This window comes from Canis lupus, chromosome 4, assembly GCF_048164855.1.
Source record: "Canis lupus baileyi chromosome 4, mCanLup2.hap1, whole genome shotgun sequence".
Lineage (NCBI taxonomy): Eukaryota > Metazoa > Chordata > Mammalia > Carnivora > Canidae > Canis > Canis lupus.
The window spans coordinates 72,314,927-72,334,442 of record NC_132841.1 but is presented as its reverse complement, the minus strand read 5'-3'; the positions used below and the strand labels follow the sequence as shown (position 1 = coordinate 72,334,442).

Sequence of the window (19,516 nt, the reverse complement as noted above, 5' to 3'; positions counted from 1 at the left end):
CAGGTATATAAAGTCTTTCTAAATGAATATATTAAAATCTGGGCAGTGCTTGAATTGGGGAGAAGAAGTGGGTTGCCATTTCATGTCTATTAAGAAAGATCTAAAACCATTCCATTCCAGATCATTTAAGTGGAATATATACATACATATATATGTATATTTATTTATATATGGATTGTTCTTTTGATAAGCCATCCCACTTCTTTTTTTCTTTTACTTTAAGCACTGATCTTAAGTGTTTGGTGTTCATTCATATGTTCATTTAAACCCCATTTTAAAGCACCTTGCTATTCTGTAAATCTGGTAATGCTATAGATTACAGTAGTATACTTGAAGAGATATAAATAGAGATAGATAGCTTATTTATATGGAAAAACAGAAAATGTGTAATACTGTTGATTTCTGTATCCCTGAACACCTAACATCATAATGGAGTTGGTATATTGCGTGCCCAGAATCTTTACCGAGTTTATTATAAACCTTATGTCTTCTCTTATGGTTTTTAGGAGGAAATATAATTGGTTTCATTGTAATAGCACCTGATATGGCATTTAAAGACATAATAGGCACACAGTAAATTATTTAAAACCTAATTACAATATTTTCATGTACCTGATGATACAAGTAGATCTCATTTTACAAAATTGTTGTGCTCAGAACTCCACTTGATCACACTAGTAAATGAGGGAGATTATTATAACACCCAAGGGTTGGAATTACAGAAGTAACTAAACCCTTGCTGCTTGAAGTGTGCACCAAGACCCTGGCAGTACTGGCCTCACTTGAGATCTTGTTAGAACTACAGAACCTCAGGCCCCACCCTACACCTGCTGAAACCGTCTGCATTTTTAACAGAACCGAAGGTGGTCCTAAAGTTTGAGAAGTTAATAATTTCCCAGAATCTTTAGTCATCATATTATCTTATTTTACTTCACTTACTGTTGTGAACATACTTGTAAATGTTCCTCGGGTTTTATATTTCTTCTTTAATAGTTACATTTTTAATAATTGCCTTGTAATCTGGTCTTTTCCCTCTCTTAAATCCAGCTAACTTTATTTCTTTTTAAGAGCTAACAGTTTCATAAAGTACAAAAAAAAAAAAAAAAACATAGAATTTAACTGTTTAAGAAAAGTTGCATATTATCTTATTGAAAAGTTCTTAAAAGGGAGAGTTTGGTAAAAGTTGGGGTGTTCAAGCCTATTATATTCTCCTCAGTTAAATTATATTCAGTATTATTTTTTAAAAATAATCTCTCTGAAAAAAAAATAATAATCTCTCTGCCCATCGTGGGGCTCAAACTCATGACCTTTGAGATCAAGAGTCACATACTCTACTAACTGAGCCAGCCAGGCATCCTTTTCCTTACTTAAATTATGATTACTGCTTTTTCTCTATAGTGGCTTAACCTATGTAACAAATCAATACTTTTATAACCAATTTATCTTTCACCTCTATCCTATAACAAAAGTGTTTCCCTTTGATATTTGATAAGGGCTTTTAGGGAGGGGGTAATCAGAGTGAATTCTATGTGATTTTGTTTAGTCTTGGAACCTAATTGTTGTTTATGGAAAGTCAGAGTTTCAACATATAAAATACTAATTTAGAGATGCTTTTTGAAGCTTGTGAATAGAGCATAATTTTTTTAGTGGTATTTTGTTACTATTTTTCCTTTTTTTTTCTTCTTTTTTTCTTTTTTTCTTTTCAGTCAATGGTAAAAGACAAAAGGAAAGAGAGAAAATCATCACCTAGTAAGGAAAATGAGTCAAGTGAGAGTGAAGAAGAAGTTTCCAGGCCTCGGAAGTCACGGAAACGTGTAGATTCAGATTCAGATTCAGATTCAGAAGATGATATAAATTCAGTGATGAAATGTTTGCCAGAAAATTCAGCTCCTTTAATTGAATTTGCAAATGTCTCCCAGGGTATTTTATTGCTTCTGATGTTAAAACAACATTTGAAGAATCTTTGTGGATTTTCTGATAGGTAAGGTTACACATAAGCAATGAGAGAAAAAACTTTACCCTGTTCAAATTATAAAGAAACATGAAACCCAGTTTTGACTGCGTATTTACTTTCATATTAAAAATGTTCCTTTTGGGATCCCTGGGTGGCGCAGCGGTTTAGCGCCTGCCTTTGGCCCAGGGCGCGATCCTGGAGACCCGGGATCGAATCCCACATCGGGCTCCCGGGGCATGGAGCCTGCTTCTCCCTCTGCCTGTGTCTCTGACTCTCTCTCTCTCTGTGTGACTATCATAAATAAATAAAAATTTAAAAAAAATTTTTTTTTAATAAAAAAATAAAAAAAATGTTCCTTTTATTAAAAAAAAATGTTCCTTTTAAAAGAAGGAATTTGTTCCTTTTTGTTACTATATAGTATTTTGTTGTGTAATATGCCACAATTTGTACATTCATTTATTGAAAAGAGGAAAAGCATTCCCTAGTTGCATTATAAATGAAAGGACTTATTTTGTTGATTTCCTTAAATAGATCTTATTAGAGAATTAGGATAATCTTAAAATAGATTGCAAATTTAAGTTTTTAAAGAGCTGCAAGTAAAGAATAGACCAACCAAGCTGAACTCAATAGAACCCAAATGGTGTTAAATGTTGGCAACTAATTAAAAATAATGTAAAACCTTGTAAGGTCTTGGGGCGGTGCTAAGAAGTTGGGAAGATTTTTAAGCCAGAGTTGTTAATAATATGAAACAGATTTGTAAACATTGTGGCTGCTGTGTAGAGGATGAATAGTTGGAGGGCAAGAAAGTAGGAGGTAAACCAGTATTTATATTGAAACTGTTCTACAGTCACAATCATGGTATTCAAAACAGACATGAGAAATTACTTTCGTTTAATGATACCTCTACTCAAGACAAATACTGATGGAAACGAGAGAATATTACTCTTTTTAATCTTTGCCTTTATGTCTTTACTTCCCTTTTTAAAATTATATTTATTTTTGTGTACAAGTTCACTGGTCGAAATCTGTATGACAAAAAGTTTAATTATTAGTAAATGAAGTTTAACTACAATCACTTTCAATATAAATGCCTGAAAAAATTTTAATGCCTTTGTTTTCCCAAAACAGTAAAATTCAGAAATACTCTCCATCTGAATCTGCAAAAGTATATGATAAAGCGATAAACCGGAAAACAGGAGTTCATTTTCATCCCAAACAAACACTGGACTTCCTGCGGAGTGATATGGCTAATTCTAAAATCACTGAGGATGTGAAGAGGAGTATAGTAAAACAGTATCTAGATGTGAGTAGTAAAACCAAAATATATTTCCTTCTAATAATACTTTTATGAAAAGTAAATTCTTTGGGGGAGATGGTTCTCTCTCTTACCTGGAAGATTCATGAACTTTCAGATTATTTTTCTCTATGTGGTTTTAATGATTTAGGGGAATCTTGCCTTTTCCATTTCACACATTGCATCATATTTTGCCTTAGGAAATGCCAGCCCACTACTCATTTTATTTTAGTGAGAATGAGTTTATGGGCAAGTTTCAGGAAAAAACCATGCCCGCATATGGATTTTTTTTTTAATTCAGTAGATTACATGGTTTATAGTTCATAAGAGCAAAAGTCATGAAAAGTCATCCTCCTGCCCTCCTCAGCCATTCTGTTGTTCTCCTTCCTGGCAACCAGTATTACTACCTATTCATGTATTCTTACAGAAGTATAATACTGGTTTATATATTTGTATCATATATACCATACCCTTACATACATAACCAGTTAACAAATATGTGAGAAAATGTGTGTGTAGAATGTGCTTTTAAAATGACGAATTCATTAGAGATAGAAAATGGAATAGGAGTTACCTGGGGCTGGGGGGCAGGAAGGAAGGGGAAGCTGTTGTTTTAATAGGTACAGAATGAGTTTCTGTTTGGAATGATAAAAAAGTTTTGGAAATGATGGTGATGATGACTACACAACAATATGAATATACTTAATGGAAGTGAATTGAACATTTTAAAATCATTAGAATGGTAAGTTTTATGTGTATTTTACCACAGTAAAGTTTTATGTTTAAAAACATGAAGTTTTGTTTTGTTTTGTTTTGAGATTGTCCCTAAAAAATATATTTTTTATTTTAATCAACTTAAAGCAACTAGCTGAACATAACTAATAATATTTTTGACCAAGAATGAAACCTACACAGGGGCATCTACGTGGCTCAGTCAGTTAAGTGTCTGATTCTTGGTTATGACTCAAGTCATGATCTCCTCATGGCCAGACAGAACTCCACTTTTGCATTCTGCTCCCTGCTCAGCGAGGAGTCTGTTTCCCCTCTTCCTCTCTCCTTCCCTCCTCCACCCACCCTCTCTCCGCTCACGCACTCTTTCTCTCCCTCCCTCTTACTCTCTAAAAATAAATTTTTTTAAAAAGAATGAAATCTGCAATGTTTTTCATATTATTCATAGACTGCAAACCTTATACTCTAAAGCTAAAAATTATTTTCATCCTCTTTTTAAATTGTTTAACATCCTTTTTCTTCCTCTTATATCTTCTTATTTTGGCAGAGGGAACAGAGAACTTGAAAAATGTCTATCAGTAATTCTTTTTTAAAAAATATTCATGAGAGACACACAGAGAGAGGCAGAGACATTGGCAGAGGGAGAAGCAGGCTCCCTGCAGGAAGCCTGATGTGCGACTCCATCCTGGGACTCCAGGATCACGCCCTGAGCCAAAGGCAGACACTCAACCCCTGAGCCACCCAGGCGTCCCTCCATCAGTAATTATTAGTCATCTGGTTGCTTGATGACTTGGACCGGGATCAGCAAACTTATGGGCCATATCTGGCCCGGCTGCCTGTTTATTTTTAATTTTTCCCCTTGCCCATTTAAATAAAGTGTTTTTGAAACAGCCATGCCCATTCATTTATGTATTGTCTCTAGCTGCTTTCACGCTATGATAGCAGAATTGCGTAGTTGTGACAGAGGCCATATAGCCTGAAAAGCCAAAAATATTTACTATCTGGCTTTTTATACAAAATATTTGCCAGGCCCTGTCTTGGACAATAGCTAGTCTGTTTAGCCTACCCACACCTGACTGCTGCCTGGAAAACATTTAGGAAAAAAAACTTTTAAAAGAAACATTTAGGGACTTAAAAATCTTTTTTGAGATTATTTACTTAACTAAATTCATATCTAATTTTTGTAGTTCAAACTTCTCATGGAACATCTGGACCCTGATGAAGAGGAGGAAGAAGGGGAGGTGTCAGCTAGTACAAATGCTCGGAACAAAGCAATTACCTCGCTGCTTGGAGGAGGCAGCCCTAAAAATAATGCAGCAGCAGAGACAGAAGATGATGAAAGTGATGGGGAGGATAGAGGAGGAGGCACTTCAGGGGTGAGGCGGAGGAGGAGTCAACGTATTTCGCAGCGTATTACGTAAAATGATTTTTATGTGCTTATATATGTCAGTCTATTAAATGTACACCAAGTAATGTAATACTTATGAGAGAAAACATTTTGTAGATAGAGATTCTCTACTTAACCATTTATACATCCTTTTGTAGAAAGTTTAACATAAAAGACAATAAAAAAGAAAAAAAACAGAAATGAGACTTATCCAGCATAAAGGGTTATTAATTTTTCTTTGGATTGTATTAATGTGTGTTATCTTTTTTTATTGTTGCTAAGTTTTATGTAGCTTTATGGTTCATATGTATATATAATTTTATATATCAATAAGAGTAAAGACACGGGTACAAATTAAGAGTTATATGGTTTTACAAGTATATGTTAACCCCTTGGCGCTGGCGGTCACGGTGCGTCTCATTGCCGGCAATGGAAGTGTGCTGGGAAATCCCAACTCCCGGCGTCAAGGGATTAAAAGCAATAAAAACAAAAATTTCACTAAAATTCTTTTGTGTAACACTTCGTCTTTTTTCCCCCCCCCAATGTTTTAGTCATTGAGAAGGTCAAAACGAAATTCAGACTCTACGGAGTTGGCAGCACAGATGAATGAAAGTGTTGACGTCATGGATGTCATCGCTATTTGCTGTCCAAAGTACAAAGATCGACCACAAATTGCAAGAGTAGTACAGAAAACCAGCAATGGCTTCAGTGTTCAGTGGATGGCAGGCTCCTACAGTGGCTCCTGGACTGAGGCTAAGCGCCGTGATGGCCGCAAACTGGTGCCTTGGGTAGACACTATTAAAGAGTCAGACATTATTTACAAAAAAATTGCTCTAACGAGTGCTAATAAGCTGACTAATAAAGTTGTTCAGACTTTACGATCCCTGTATGCCGCCAAGGATGGGACTTCCAGCTAATGAATTTGTACATGCAGCCAAATTTACAGGAATTTTTTTAAAAGGCAGAAAAACTTGAAATATCAACATTCTGGCAAAAAAAAAAAAATCAGTTTTATGAAGAGTAAGAATGGAACCTGGGATGCAGGAACAAAAGAAGGAAATGTTGGGCAAACATTTTTGTGGGAGCTCCCTTCGCTGTTGTGCAGCAGAAACAGATTCTCAGTTCATTTTTACTCCCACTGTATTATAGTTTAACAAAAATTGTTTATATCTTGGAAAAAAAACTTTCTGTTTAAAAAATAAACAAGTGAATGTTGGAAATTAGTCTGTTAATGTTCTTAATAAAGTGTTCTTGGAGTTTAACCTAGCAGCGGATGGCTTTCTTTAGCTTAGCCCAGTTTCCAGGGAAGCATTGTTTTTTCCAGGCTGTAAAATGGCAGAGTCTCCTGGATATATAATTTATTCTGTTGAAAAAAAAAAAGCATGCAGTATCTATGACCTATCTGCAGAAGGAGTTTTTGTAAATGTAGATTTTGATGTATTAGGTCACCCTGAAAAAAATACAAGAAAAGGGATCCCCAGGCAATCTGGTGGAGCGAATACTGCAATAAATTTTTTTACTTCTCTTTGTTACTTGTCTGTTTCCATTTGAATTTCTTATTGTAAAGATCTGTTTAAATCCATTTATATTATTTTGCAGTCTTTTATGTAAAATTTATTATATCACTGGTTTTCAAAGCAAAACATAAAATATTGTTTATACAGTTTGTATAGGCTGAATTCTGAATAATTGGTATCTATTATTTTCATTCCCATAAGAGGGTGTAAACAATTAACTCCAGGGTTTTATTGTATCCTGCAATATTTAGTATTAACTATATATGATTTAGCACTGTGCCAAACACATTTTCAAGAGAACATTTTGATATAAAAAGAAACTATAGTTTATTCCTTGTATGCTTCAATTTCTTTCTAGTGATGTCATGATGGTAATATTTATTTTTTAAACCTCGGGAAAAGGTAACAATCATGCTATTTTGGGAAACTAGCATTTCTCTTAGTTAAAAATTATGCCGTGTGTTATTTTAGAAATAGAGTTGAGTATGACAACTTCGTAATTACATTTTTCACAAGTTATTTTTTAATGCAGAAAAAGGAGTAATTTTACTAGTTGAGATGTTTATTCATTTTCTATTCTAAACATTTTATACCTCTTTGGGGAGCAGTTGTTTGTTACTACAAATGGGGAGATTTGGGTATTTGATCATTTGATCTGCATAGTTGATGCTCAGAAATAGTAATGCCTAAAATTACAGGGGATAAGATCTGTTTCAAATTTAAGTTTTTAAACAATGTGTGCTTATTTTTAAGTTCGTTTTCAAAAGTTGACCTCTAGAATGTTAAGTTTTATGAAATTGGCCAATAAATGAAAATACTCAATTTGTGAGGAAGAGTGACATTGCCACAAAATACCTTTTTGTGAACACCTATTAAACCACAATGAAAATAACTTTTCAGGATCTATTTCCTATGTGGAATTCTTTCAGAACATTTTCTTGAAAGAAATGTTTTCCCACTCTTCTTCATCCACTTAATTGCATGTTTGCACTTCCTTTTTACTGTGAACTCTGTAGAACAAAACTAGATTGGGTTTTCCCCCCTTGAAGTATGTTTAATCAGTAAAGGACTATGAAAACAACAGTTACTTATCAATAAGTAATTAGAAAAAATATAAAAATATAAAGTACAGCCTGTAGAGTACTAAAAAATAAAGATGCAGTTTTTGAAAAAAGCCAATTTTGAATACTATGAGCCTGACAATCAATCATGTGAGCTATTATTAATTCTTAGAAAAACTCTGCTAATTAAATATGTTACCACCTTTTTGTAGATAAGGAAAACTGAGTCTCAGTGTCAGATTCAGTAATTTCCTTATAAATGTAGAATAGGAATTTAAATTTGAAGTTGGAGTCATTGTCTCACTACTCTAAGGTAATTGAACATCAGGCATTAAAGGAAATGATCTTGCTGAAAGTAAACCTGTTCCTAAAGGATGTTTAGTATGTATATACGTGGGGATCCTGTTTAGAGTGTGCTTTAGGGGGTAGGCACACAGTAGTTACAGCTTCTTTTGCCTCGTGAATTGCTGTGTTTAGGTATTTTCCATATATTCTAAGCTCCAGTATTTTAGCTATTAGTGTAAGCCAAGTGTTGGTATAACTTATAAGCCTTAACCCTTAAACCAAAGTTTTCAAAAAGTAGATTTCTCAGATATGAATTTTTTAGGCCTTAACAGTAAAATAAGTTAAGGCTTTGACAGTCAAATCTACAAAATCAAACTTCACAGTTATAGTAAAGATTTACAAAGTTCAATCTTTTTTTTTTTTTTAAAGATGTTCTTTATTTATTCATGAGAGAGACACAGAGAGAGAGAAAGAGAGAGGCACAGACACAGGCAGAGGGAGAAGCAGGCTCCACACAGGGAGCCCGACGTGGGACTCGATCCTGGGTCTCCAGGATCACACCCTGGGCCGAAGGCAGGCGCCAAACCACTGAGCCACCCAGGCTGCCTTACAAAGTTCAATCTTAATCTATAGTTTGTTGATACTGTAATTTGCCAAATTTATATTTTATTATATTGAAAAGGAGATGTTATATTTGATATAAAAACTGCCAAATACCTCTTCTCTTTAATATATCAATATGAAATTTTTGTATTGTTTAAATTGTTTGTTTTTTGATGAAGGATGGTTAATTTTTTTAAAAATCCATACCAAAATACAAATGCAGAAAATAATTTAGTGATCTCTAGTAAAAGAAATTCTGAACTTTAAAAAAAAATTAATATGTAGTTTCACTTTGTTGATATGTTAAATATTTGAATTATTAGCAGGTAACTGAAGCACACAGGCAATTATTGATGACTATAGTCTATCCATGAAGACAGGTAAGTCCAGCTTTTCTGTCCAATGTGGATTTCACAAGCACTGAGCAAAGTTATCAGACATTCATTTAGAAGGTGAACTTAAGACAGGGAGGTATATGGATTTCTCTCCATACACCCCATGTTGGTTGCACAAAGAGCTCATCTTGGTCACTAGTGCAGTGTCCAAGTAGTCTGCGTCTCCAAAATATTGATAGAAACTGTAATAAAGTTACCTTTGCAAATATAAAACCCATCAGATCATTCACTTGAAATGATCATGTAATTTCAAACACTTGATAGTAAATTTTGCTCTACAAAAATCTTACTTGTTTGAACCCTTGGCTGTTTGCCTTGCTCATTTTAAAACTTATGTTTGTTTAACCCCTTGGCTAATTTTTGTCATCGGAAGCATATTATTCATTACACAAGTTGGTGTAATTTTTTTTTATTTGAAGATTTTCCTAAATATTCCTTGTCCTCTTGGTCCTAAGAAACAGTTGAATGTAAATTTGGTATGAGAGGTCACTGACCAACAAATTCCAGTTTGCATAGTTTACTGACCAAGTGGTCATACAATTCCTGTGTATTTTATGTGATAATTGAGTGAATACCACCAACTACCCCCTCTTTTGTGAGACTCCACTTGTGTATGGCTTCATTGTTTGCAATGATGCAATGTGCATGCAATTGTTTTTCTTACCAGGATTTTTTTTAATGTTTAAGTTTTTGCTACAGAATCACCACATACCCATCACTCAGTTTCAGTCATTCTGAATTTCTGACCAAGCTTATGTCAGTTATACTCCATATACAATCCTCCTACATATTTTACTGAAACAAATCCCAGATATGTCATTTGATCTATGATGTCTTTCTTAGTTTTAGGTCTTAATCTATAGATTTCTTCATCTGCCTTTTATTCTTTATAAATATTTTATGAAGAAACTGAGTCATTTGTCCTTGGGTTGTTAAGAAATAGTTGATTCTAAATAGAGAAATGACAGTTATTTTCTGGTTTGTAATCCTTTTTCTTACCTGAATTATGTCTCTCAAACTCCTATGTATTAATTCTTAAGACTGACAGGAGTGCCATTACAGAGAGAATGAAGTAAGGAAGTGGGTCCAGTTTTAAGAACGATGGTGATAAGCCTTTCATCCTTTGGATTTTAGTTGGCAAGTGCCAAGCAGGCAATTAGAGATGAAGAACTAAAGTAAGGAAACAAGCTTAAATACGTAACAGAAGATGCCCTATGATTCAAGTTCCCATGTTAGTCAGAAATATTGCTATCCACCAGTAGCTTGAAATAAGTGGACAATAGGTTATGACTATTTTTTTATTATATAGTTTTTAGGCATTGCAGTTTTTGCTGAATGTAATGTTGTCTCTATGTATTGGCTTTTTTCAGTCCTTATTCTCCATCATTTAGAACTTTAGAAATTAAAAGTTATTTTCTGTTCCTTTGTCATATAGTTCTACTGTCTTCACCCTTTTTTTCTGCAAGAAATGACAGTGAAAGTTTGTCTTCATCATAACTTGCCTAGAATGGTAATTCAGGCCTAACCTTACTAGATTTACAGCATAACAGGAAAGAGTAATTATAATCTAAGTTTGTCATAAGACTTAAACCGATAATGGATCATAGTTTTCTTTAATTTTTTTTTAATTTTTATTTATTTATGATAGTCACAGAGAGAGAGGCAGAGGGAGAAGCAGGCTCCATGCACCGGGAGCCCGATGTGGGATTCGATCCCGAGTCTCCAGGATCACGCCCTGGGCCAAAGGCAGGCGCCAAACCGCTGCACCACCCAGGGATCCCTGGATCATAGTTTTAAAAAATATTTATAGAATCATTCAATATGAGGGGTCAGAGAAATTTAACCCAGCCATTCTTAACCACTTTGGAATTTATGAACCTCTTATAAGTATCTAATGAAAGCCTTGAAATCTCTACTTAGAAAACAACAGAACTGTGTAATTTCAAGGGATTCATGGTCACTCCCACCCCAGTTACATGTATGATCTGCCTTGGAAATCCATGAACTATAGGTTAAGAGAAATTGAAGCTCAAACAGGTGAATTGATATCTACAAGCTACAGTGGACTCGAACAATACAGGTTTTAACTGTGCAAGTCCACTTAATATGCAGATACCGTAACAATTTTCCTTATGATTTTCTTAAGATTTTTTTTCTCTAGCTTGATTGTAAGAATACAGTATATAATACGTATAACACAAAAACCTGTTAATTGACTATTAATGTTATCAGTAAGGTTTCTAGTCAACTGAAGGCTATTAGTAGCTAAGTTTTTGAGTCAAAAGTTCAACTGTGGGAGGGTTCAGTGTGTCTAACTCCTGAGTTCAAGGGCCACCTGTACATACCTACTTAGTACCAAGAGCCAAGAACAATTCTCAGGGTTTTTTGTTTGTTTTTTAAAGATTTTATTTATTCATGACAGACAGAGAGATAGAGAGAGGCAGAGACACAGGCAGAAGCAGGCTCCATGCAGGGAGCCTAACGTGGAACTTGATCCCGGGTCTCCAGAATCAGGCCCTGGGCTGAAGGTGGGCCCAAACCACTGTACCACCAGAGCTGCCCAATTCTCAGGGTTCTTAGCTCCCAGATCAGTTGCTCTTACAAGGAAGATTCATCTGGAAAGTCCTTATTCAGTCACCTGTAAGAACTGAATGTAGACAACTTAATGACTAAATGTGGATTTTTTTTTTTGTACCTTTCAAAAGATTGACTTTCTAGTTAAGATTTTTAGGTGCCTATCATCCTATTAGGTAAGTGTAGAAGGTAAAATTTGAGATTTTATGTGTTCTGTTTTTATTTTAATTAATTTACCCGGGCTGATGGAGAAGACTAAAACTTGGATTGGTGAAGAGTATTAACTTTGAATTCAGAACATGGTCTGAAGCCATGTGTTAATGAAATAAGTGTAATAGGAAGTTTGGCAAGTCAAATCACCTAGTATGTTATATAGGAGCTTCTTTTTTTTTAAGATTTTATTTATTTATTCATGAGAGACACACAGAGAGAGGCAGGAATAGAGGCAGAGGGAGAAGCAGGCTCCTCGAGGAGAGCCTGATGCAGGACTTGATGCCAAGATTCTGGAATCACACCCTGAGCTGAAGGCAGACACTCAACAGCTGAGCCACCCAGGCACCCCTATGGAAGCTTATTTAAAGAAACCCGTAATTGGGGCACCTGGCTGGCTCAGTCAGAAATTATAACATGTGACTCTTGATCTCAGGGTAATGAGTTTGAATGTCACATTGAGCACAAAGATTACTTTTTTAAAAAATCGAATTGTCTTTTGTGTCCATTTGGATCATCAGAATGTTTGGTTAAGCAGGGACATGAGGGATGGAATTCTGAAAGTGGAGACAGCACTTTATGGAAAAACTGGCTTGTGAGGAGTACAGTATCAGAAGATGAAGTTATAGAAAGTAAGCGAGCTAAGTATATACTTTCTAGAACTTAAATTTTAATGTGTAGGCATTGGAAACACTTTAAGCAAGGGATTAGTAAAAGCTCACTCTGGCTTCTACATAGAGGGTAGATTTGAGGGTGTCAAGAAAAGGATACTTATTAATGCAATCATCTCCGATGGTGAGAGCCTGAAGAGGATGATGATGGCAGTGTAGGGGTAAGGAGAAGATCAGAGAGACTGCAGATCTATTTAGGAAATAAAAATAGCAGGACCTGACAGTTAACTGACTGAGGTCAAAGAAGACAGAGGTGTTGCGGATAGCTATCAGGTTTCTCTACTTTCAATTTTTATGTTTAGACATGTTGGAAGTGAATATCTCTGGGATGTTCAGATGATATCGAAAAGGTGGGAACATGACACCTTTGGTGGGGAACTCTGGGCTGAGACTGCACTTGGGACTGCTCAGCATGGAAGCTGTTGAATGAGCAACATAGAGCCAAGGGAGGAACCTTGGAGACTACAGACATTTAAGGTGCAACAGGAGGTCGAGTTTGTGGAGGAGACAGAAGAAATGAGTAGAGGGGGATGGGAAGAATCCAGAAGTCAGCAGTTCAAGAATTTCAAGGACAGAGAAAGGAACATGTGAAATGCAGCAATAAGATCAAGACTGAAAAACTATTGATCCTGCCATCCAAAATGTAAAGGGCAACCTTTAGGGAAAGTAGTTTCAGAAAGAATGAGAGCAAAGCCAATTACTTTGAGAAATGAGTGGGAGTCTTGTCAGGGAGAATGGCCAGTCAGGAAAGAGAAGCAGACACTGAAATGCTGAGTAGTGAAGCTGGAGAGAGAAGCAGGTAATAGAGGCCTGACAGGCCTCACTCTAGTTTGGAGGGGCTTTAACTAGTTATAATGTACTCCAGGTTGTGATTCAGAAAGATCCCTCACTGGCTACATTGTGGGCAACTGTGATGCTGCCCAAATGCATGATGGTGTTATTTTTCTCCAGTAGGGCCAGCTGCTCAACAAAGAGGTGATTTGTCTCTGAGCCAGGATTGGGAACAGGGAGTGGAGGTGGGGGCATAACTCAGCTAGATTGAGAGAAAAGGGAAGCATCAAGGTTCAGAGGCCTCCATGAAGTGGAAAAGCAAGTATAATGGGAGTAGCAGAAATGAAATAATGGGGTGATAAAGTCAGAGGAAGGAATGTGTGAGATTTCTGAAGTAGGGTGGTTCTGGAAACGAGGTGTAAGGGTGCAACTGTAGGAATGGATTAGTAAAGAGGTGATGTTTGGCATTGGAGAGAGATCAAGAAATTACAGGCTCTATCCTTTCCTGCACTTAAAACATTGGATTCTTCTTTCCTATCCTACTAACAATTTCTCTTAGGGATCATTTGGTACTGACACTGGTTATTATTAGTTTCTACAAATTTAATCACTTGCCAAGTATTTGCTGGGTGCTTACTATGAGCAATGAACTGTGCTGGACCAGTGGCAAGGAGTTTGTGTTCCAGTGGGAGAGACGAGAAATGAGCCACAAAGTACACAATTATATAGTTATTAACAATTGAAGAGAGTGCTTGAGAGGAAAAGTAACAATACATGAGAGTATGTAGCACTGAAGTCTGGAGGGCTGGGGGAGATAAGATAGGCTTCCTTCAAGTGAAACTAATCCTCAAAGCCTGAATGAAATAGCTATAAAAGGTATTAACAGGTACCAAACAGTGTTGGTTGAACCACTAAGAAATGGGAAATAATTTTTAATTCCTCCCAGCAGTTCATCCCTTAGGGACATGATGGTTGAGGTATGAACTCTAAGAGGAAAAAATAGATGGAGGAAAGTGATGCAAGGAGAATATCAGATTGATGGCACCGCATATGCAAAGGTACTTTCTGAAGCTTCATGGTTCCCGGGGATGGCAGAGAGCAAGACAGAGTAGAATGAAGCTGATGACCTAGATGGGCTAAATTCATGCTTTTGTAGACCAGACCATGTTAAGGATGTCCTAAGAGCAATGGGAAACCACGAAAGAAATGAAGATGGGTGGGAGTAGAATAGGGATTTGCATTTGTGAAATCAGAGTTGCATTTCTAGATGCTCACTGGCTACAATTTATACAGTGATTGGAGGAGGCCATACGGTCCCTGTGAAAGATGGTGATAACTGGGTAGGGGTAGAGGTGGCAGGAGAAGTGGCCTCGTGTGTAATACTATTTAAGATGATGACCTGGGTCACATAGCTTTGGTTAGATACTGTTTAAGTTGTAATAAGGAGAGAATAGGTGTGAATTTCCTTAGTAAGATGCAGTGAGAAAAGCCTTCCTGGGTAGGTACCGCATAGAAGCAATGTGACTTACACAGGATTCATCTGGAGGACAGCCCAGGAGGAAGAACCACAATTTGAAGTGAGGAAAGGAATCAAAAGATGTGACATTATCCAAAAAGGAGAAAAGTAGCCTTGGTGGATTTCTGCATAGCTTGTAACTGTTCATTCAATCTTTAAAATCCAGCCTTTTATACAAAGTGATCCCAAGATAAACATTTTAATGAGACAGGCTTTTAATGCAATAATAGTTTCTATTGTTTACTGGTTTGATTTTTCTTTTTTTTTTTTTTTAAAGATTTTATTTATTTATTCATGAGAGACAGAGAGGAGAGAGAGAGGGAGAGAGAGAGGCAGAGGAAGAAGCAGGCTCCCTGCAGGGAGCCCGAAGTGGGACTGATCCAGAGTCTCCAGGGTCAGGCCCTGGGCTGAAGGCGGCGCTAAACTGCTGAGCCACCCGGGCTGCCCTGGTTTGATTTTTCTAATTAAATTTAAATAAATAATCCCTTGTTCATAAAGGCAACCAATTTGAACTTTTTTACTCTTTATGTAGTTATATTTCTAAAGAATGTACTATTACAATTTATTAATTCTGGACTATGTATTGTGACCTATTAACTTTTTTATGAAGGATAAGGACTTAGTTCTTATGCTCCTCCCGTCTCCTCCTAGTATGGATATCACTATATTTACTGAGCATTTATGTAATAGAAAACGATGTAAATATTGTTCAATCGGAGCCAGCATTTAGTGTACTAGATGAATGTTTTCTTTCTTGTGCACCCTTTAGTGAAAACGCTTTGCTTTTCACTCACAGAAGTTCCACGTAGTAACTGGTAATTCTTTTGGAGTGCTCTGTTGTATCATTGGAGTCTCCTCCCCACTCTTACTCCCAAACCCCAGCCCTGTTCCTCCACCAAGAAAGTCCTTCCTCTAGCTCTCTGTCCTAACGTCTTGCACCAGTATGGACTGATTTTCCAGGACTGCTGCAAAGGTGTTGTACCAGACTTTCCCTACCCCTCTTCTGATTGAATTCAGAACCTGTGTCTGGAATCCGTGCCTTCCTCCTTTCTGCCTAAAATGTTCCTTTGCTTGAGCATAGCCTGCCATAGCTTCCTAAGACTGAACACATAGAGACAAACTTGAGTTATTAATCGTTTGAGAATGTCTTTATTCTCACCTTATAATTGATAACTAGGTATAGAATTCTGAATTGAAAATTTTCCCTTTGAAATCACTTTCATTATAATCTCACCTGTGCTGTTGCTGTTAAAAGGGCTGATACCATACTGATCACTGTTCCTTTGTATACAACTTGTGTTTTCCCTCTAGAAGCTTTTAGGATATTTTGTGTATTTCCCATATTCTAAAATTTCACTATGATGTCCCTTAATGGAGGTCTTTAAAACTCATTTTGGTTTTTTTTTTTTTTTTTTTAAGATTTCATTTATTCATTCATGAAAGACACAGAGAGAGAGGCAGAGACACAGGCAGAGGGAGAAGCAGGCTCCATGCAGGGAGCCCGATGCGGGACTTGATCCGAGGACTCCAGGATCATGCCCTGGGCCAAACCACTGAGCCACCAGGGCTGGCCCAAAACTCATTTTGTAGGGCACATATAGACTTTTAAATCATTTAATCTGTGTCCTTAGCCATGGAGAATTTTTATGATCTCTTCCCCTTTAGTTTCCTTTTTTTTTTTTAAGCTCAGTGTGGGGCTCAAACCCATGACACTGAGATAAAGAGTCACATGCTCTACTGACTGAGCCAGCCAGGCACCCTGCCGCCCCCCTTAAGTTTCTTTAGTGTCTCTGTAGTTTCTGTTAGGTAATCCTCCTGGGCTGATCTTCTCAGTTGTTGATGTTGTTCATTTGAGAGACAGAGTAGGTGGCAGAGGGGCGAGAGAATCTCACAGACTCAGGGCTCCATCTCATGATCCTGAGATCATGGCCCAAGCAGAAATCAAGAGTCCATCACCTAACTAACTGAGCCACCCAGGCTCCCCTTCTCAGTTATTTTTTGCCTGTTAGAGTTTGGGGGTGGGGGTGGAGGGTCTTTTGACTATCTTTGAGAGTTTTTCAACTTTATCTTTTAACTCTTCCATGAAATGTTTTATTTCAGTTGTATTTTAAATTTCAAAGAGTTTCTTCTTGTTCTTTGATTGTTCCTCTTGTACAGTAACTTATTCTTATTGTTGAATTCAATATCCCCTTATATCTGTCAGATTAAAAAGTAGATTTCTCATTTGGCATTTAGAGGCCTGAGCTCAAGTCACAGCCAATGCACCATATGTTCAGATTTAAGGAGGCTGATAAAATCACATTCCTCACCTTTCAAGTTCTGATTAGAATTATAAACTGGAGTCTGAAAGATAGAGGTAAAATTACGTTTTATTGTCAATAGAGCCAGAGTAGAGAACATATTGTAGCCTGGACCTGCAACTACAAGCAGGCTTGCTGTCATCTGCCCCAAATCTAGACCTTGAGATCCATCTGCCATGTGGATTTTGCAAGGTAAATAATCTACTCAGCCTACCAAAGGAGAAATTGCTGCCTGTCACTCCAAAGCACCACCAACAGGGGCAGAAATGAAAGTCACGAATACACCTTTTGAGTTTTTTTTTTTTTTTTTAAGTTTGGTTTTAGTAATCTCTACACCCCACAAGGGTCTCAAACTCACGTCCCCAAGATCAATAGTCTAATGCTCTTCTGACTGAGGCAACTAGGTGCCTCACAAATATACTTGTATTTAAGATTTTATTTTTTTAAATGATCTCTACACCCAATGTGGGGCTTAAACTTAGAACCCCATGATCAAGAATTGCATGCTTCACTAAGCCAGCCAGGCACCCCTTCATTTGGTTGGTTGGTTTTTTAAGATTTTTAAAAATTTATTCATGAGAGACAAAGAGAGAGGCAGAGTCATAGGCAGAGGGAGAAGCAGGCTCCCTGTAGGGAGCCTGATGTGGGACTTGATCCTGGGACTCCTGGATCACCCCCTGAGCCGAAGGCAGACACTCAACCGCTGAGCCACCCAGGCGTCCCCCCTTCACTTGGGTTTTAACTCATGTATTGCACTCATTTTAAACATGGGAATCAATTGATATTGAACTCATGACATTCACCAATCAAATAAAAATCCTCAACAGAAACTACGTATGGAAATGTAGGAATAGGGTTTCCTTTAGTCATTGAGTATTCCAATTTGTTTCAAAAAACAAATGTTTCTCTGGGTGCCTAGCTGGGTCAGTCTATAGAGCCCCACATTGGGTGTGGAGATTACACAAAAATAAATAAGACACATTTAGTTCCTATATGACCTGTTCTATTATTTTGCCCATTTAACTCGACCCTTCATGATGAAGACTTTCTCCATGTGTCTGGTGATACCTGACCTTTCAGGTTTTATTTTTTTAAAGATTTTATTTATTTATCATGAGAACACAGAGAGAGAGGCAGAGACACAGGCAGAGGGAGAAGGCTCCATGCAGGAAGCCCGATGTGGGAATCGATCCTGGGACCCAGGGATCATGCCCTGAGCCAAAGGCAGATGCTCAACCGCTGAGCCACCCGGGCATCTCACCTTTCAGGTTTCAGAGCAAAGTACCAAAAGGTTTATTGAGGTTCTGAGTGTATAGGTAGGTGGATTTCACCTGGGGGAATCCTTTTCTGTAAAAGGCCAGGAAATAAGTATTTTAGTCTTTACAAATCATCACTGTCTCCAGGTTGCGAGTTCAAGCCCTGCATTGGGATCCACTCTGGGCATGGATCCTGCTTAAGAAATAGATGCCTTAATTTCCAAGAGCAGAGAGTAGGCCAGGCTTGATGATACCTGCTCTAAGGTGATCAGCTAGAAAGCTGGACTTCTGCCTAGGATCATGTTTTTAAAGACCCTATAGAGAAAATTTCCCTTCAGCTCAGCAACTCCTGTCACAGATCTTGGCCCCCCAGCCCACATATATAGGAAAGGGCTGGGCCATTCATTCCCAACTCACAAACCAACTTTACCTAACAGGAATTTTCCCTCTCACTTACTGCCCTGATCAAATACTTATATGGAAAGGAAAGCATTAGTTTCTACCAAGGGTCTCCTTCATTGCATAGGGCCACAGTCCAGATGCTGAACACAAATGGTCAGCGTACAGCAATGCTTACAGGAAAGTAGGGTTCTGGAGAGCTACCCAGTGTGACTTCTGAGCAATTGTCAAGTGCATTTTCTTTTTTCTCGTATGTCCTCAGCAAGGTCCAAGGTTTGATTTCTTAGAGAAAAGCTAGGCAACACATAAAGCAGAGTACCTAATAATTATTTGTTGACATATGGAAAATTGTATAAGCAATAACGGCTTGTCATTAGTCCAACATTTATCAGGTATGGACACTGACTGGAAACAATGGGTGCTGAAGTGAGAAAGTAGGAAAGTCTGAAATCATTTTTTTTTTTTAATTTTTAAAGATTTGAGAGAGAAAGAGCACACAGGCAGGAGAGGGAAGGAGGAGCAGAGGGCAAAGCACGCTCCCCAGTGAGCAGGGAGCCCAATGTGGAGCTCAGTCCCAGGACCCCAGGATCATGA

At 37.3% G+C, this 19,516-nt stretch overlaps 1 protein-coding gene across 5 annotated transcripts in view; it reads left to right on the top strand.

The window, feature by feature from the left end:
* The window catches only part of NIPBL (NIPBL cohesin loading factor), a 197,438-nt gene extending 190,542 nt beyond the window's left edge, over positions 1 to 6,896 (top strand). For 4 of the 5 annotated variants that reach the window (XM_072824875.1, XM_072824877.1, XM_072824873.1 and 1 more), the window contains 4 exons: positions 1,707 to 1,981; positions 3,083 to 3,257; positions 5,165 to 5,353; positions 5,916 to 6,896. In XM_072824875.1, coding sequence (XP_072680976.1) covers positions 1,707 to 1,981; positions 3,083 to 3,257; positions 5,165 to 5,353; positions 5,916 to 6,281 — 1,005 coding nt within the window. In that variant the 3' untranslated portion in view covers positions 6,282 to 6,896. Of the gene's footprint in view, positions 1 to 1,706; positions 1,982 to 3,082; positions 3,258 to 5,164; positions 5,395 to 5,915 lie in introns of all 5 variants that reach the window. The other variant, XM_072824876.1, reaches the window with a different exon arrangement.
* The last annotated feature ends 12,620 nt before the right edge of the window (positions 6,897 to 19,516 follow it).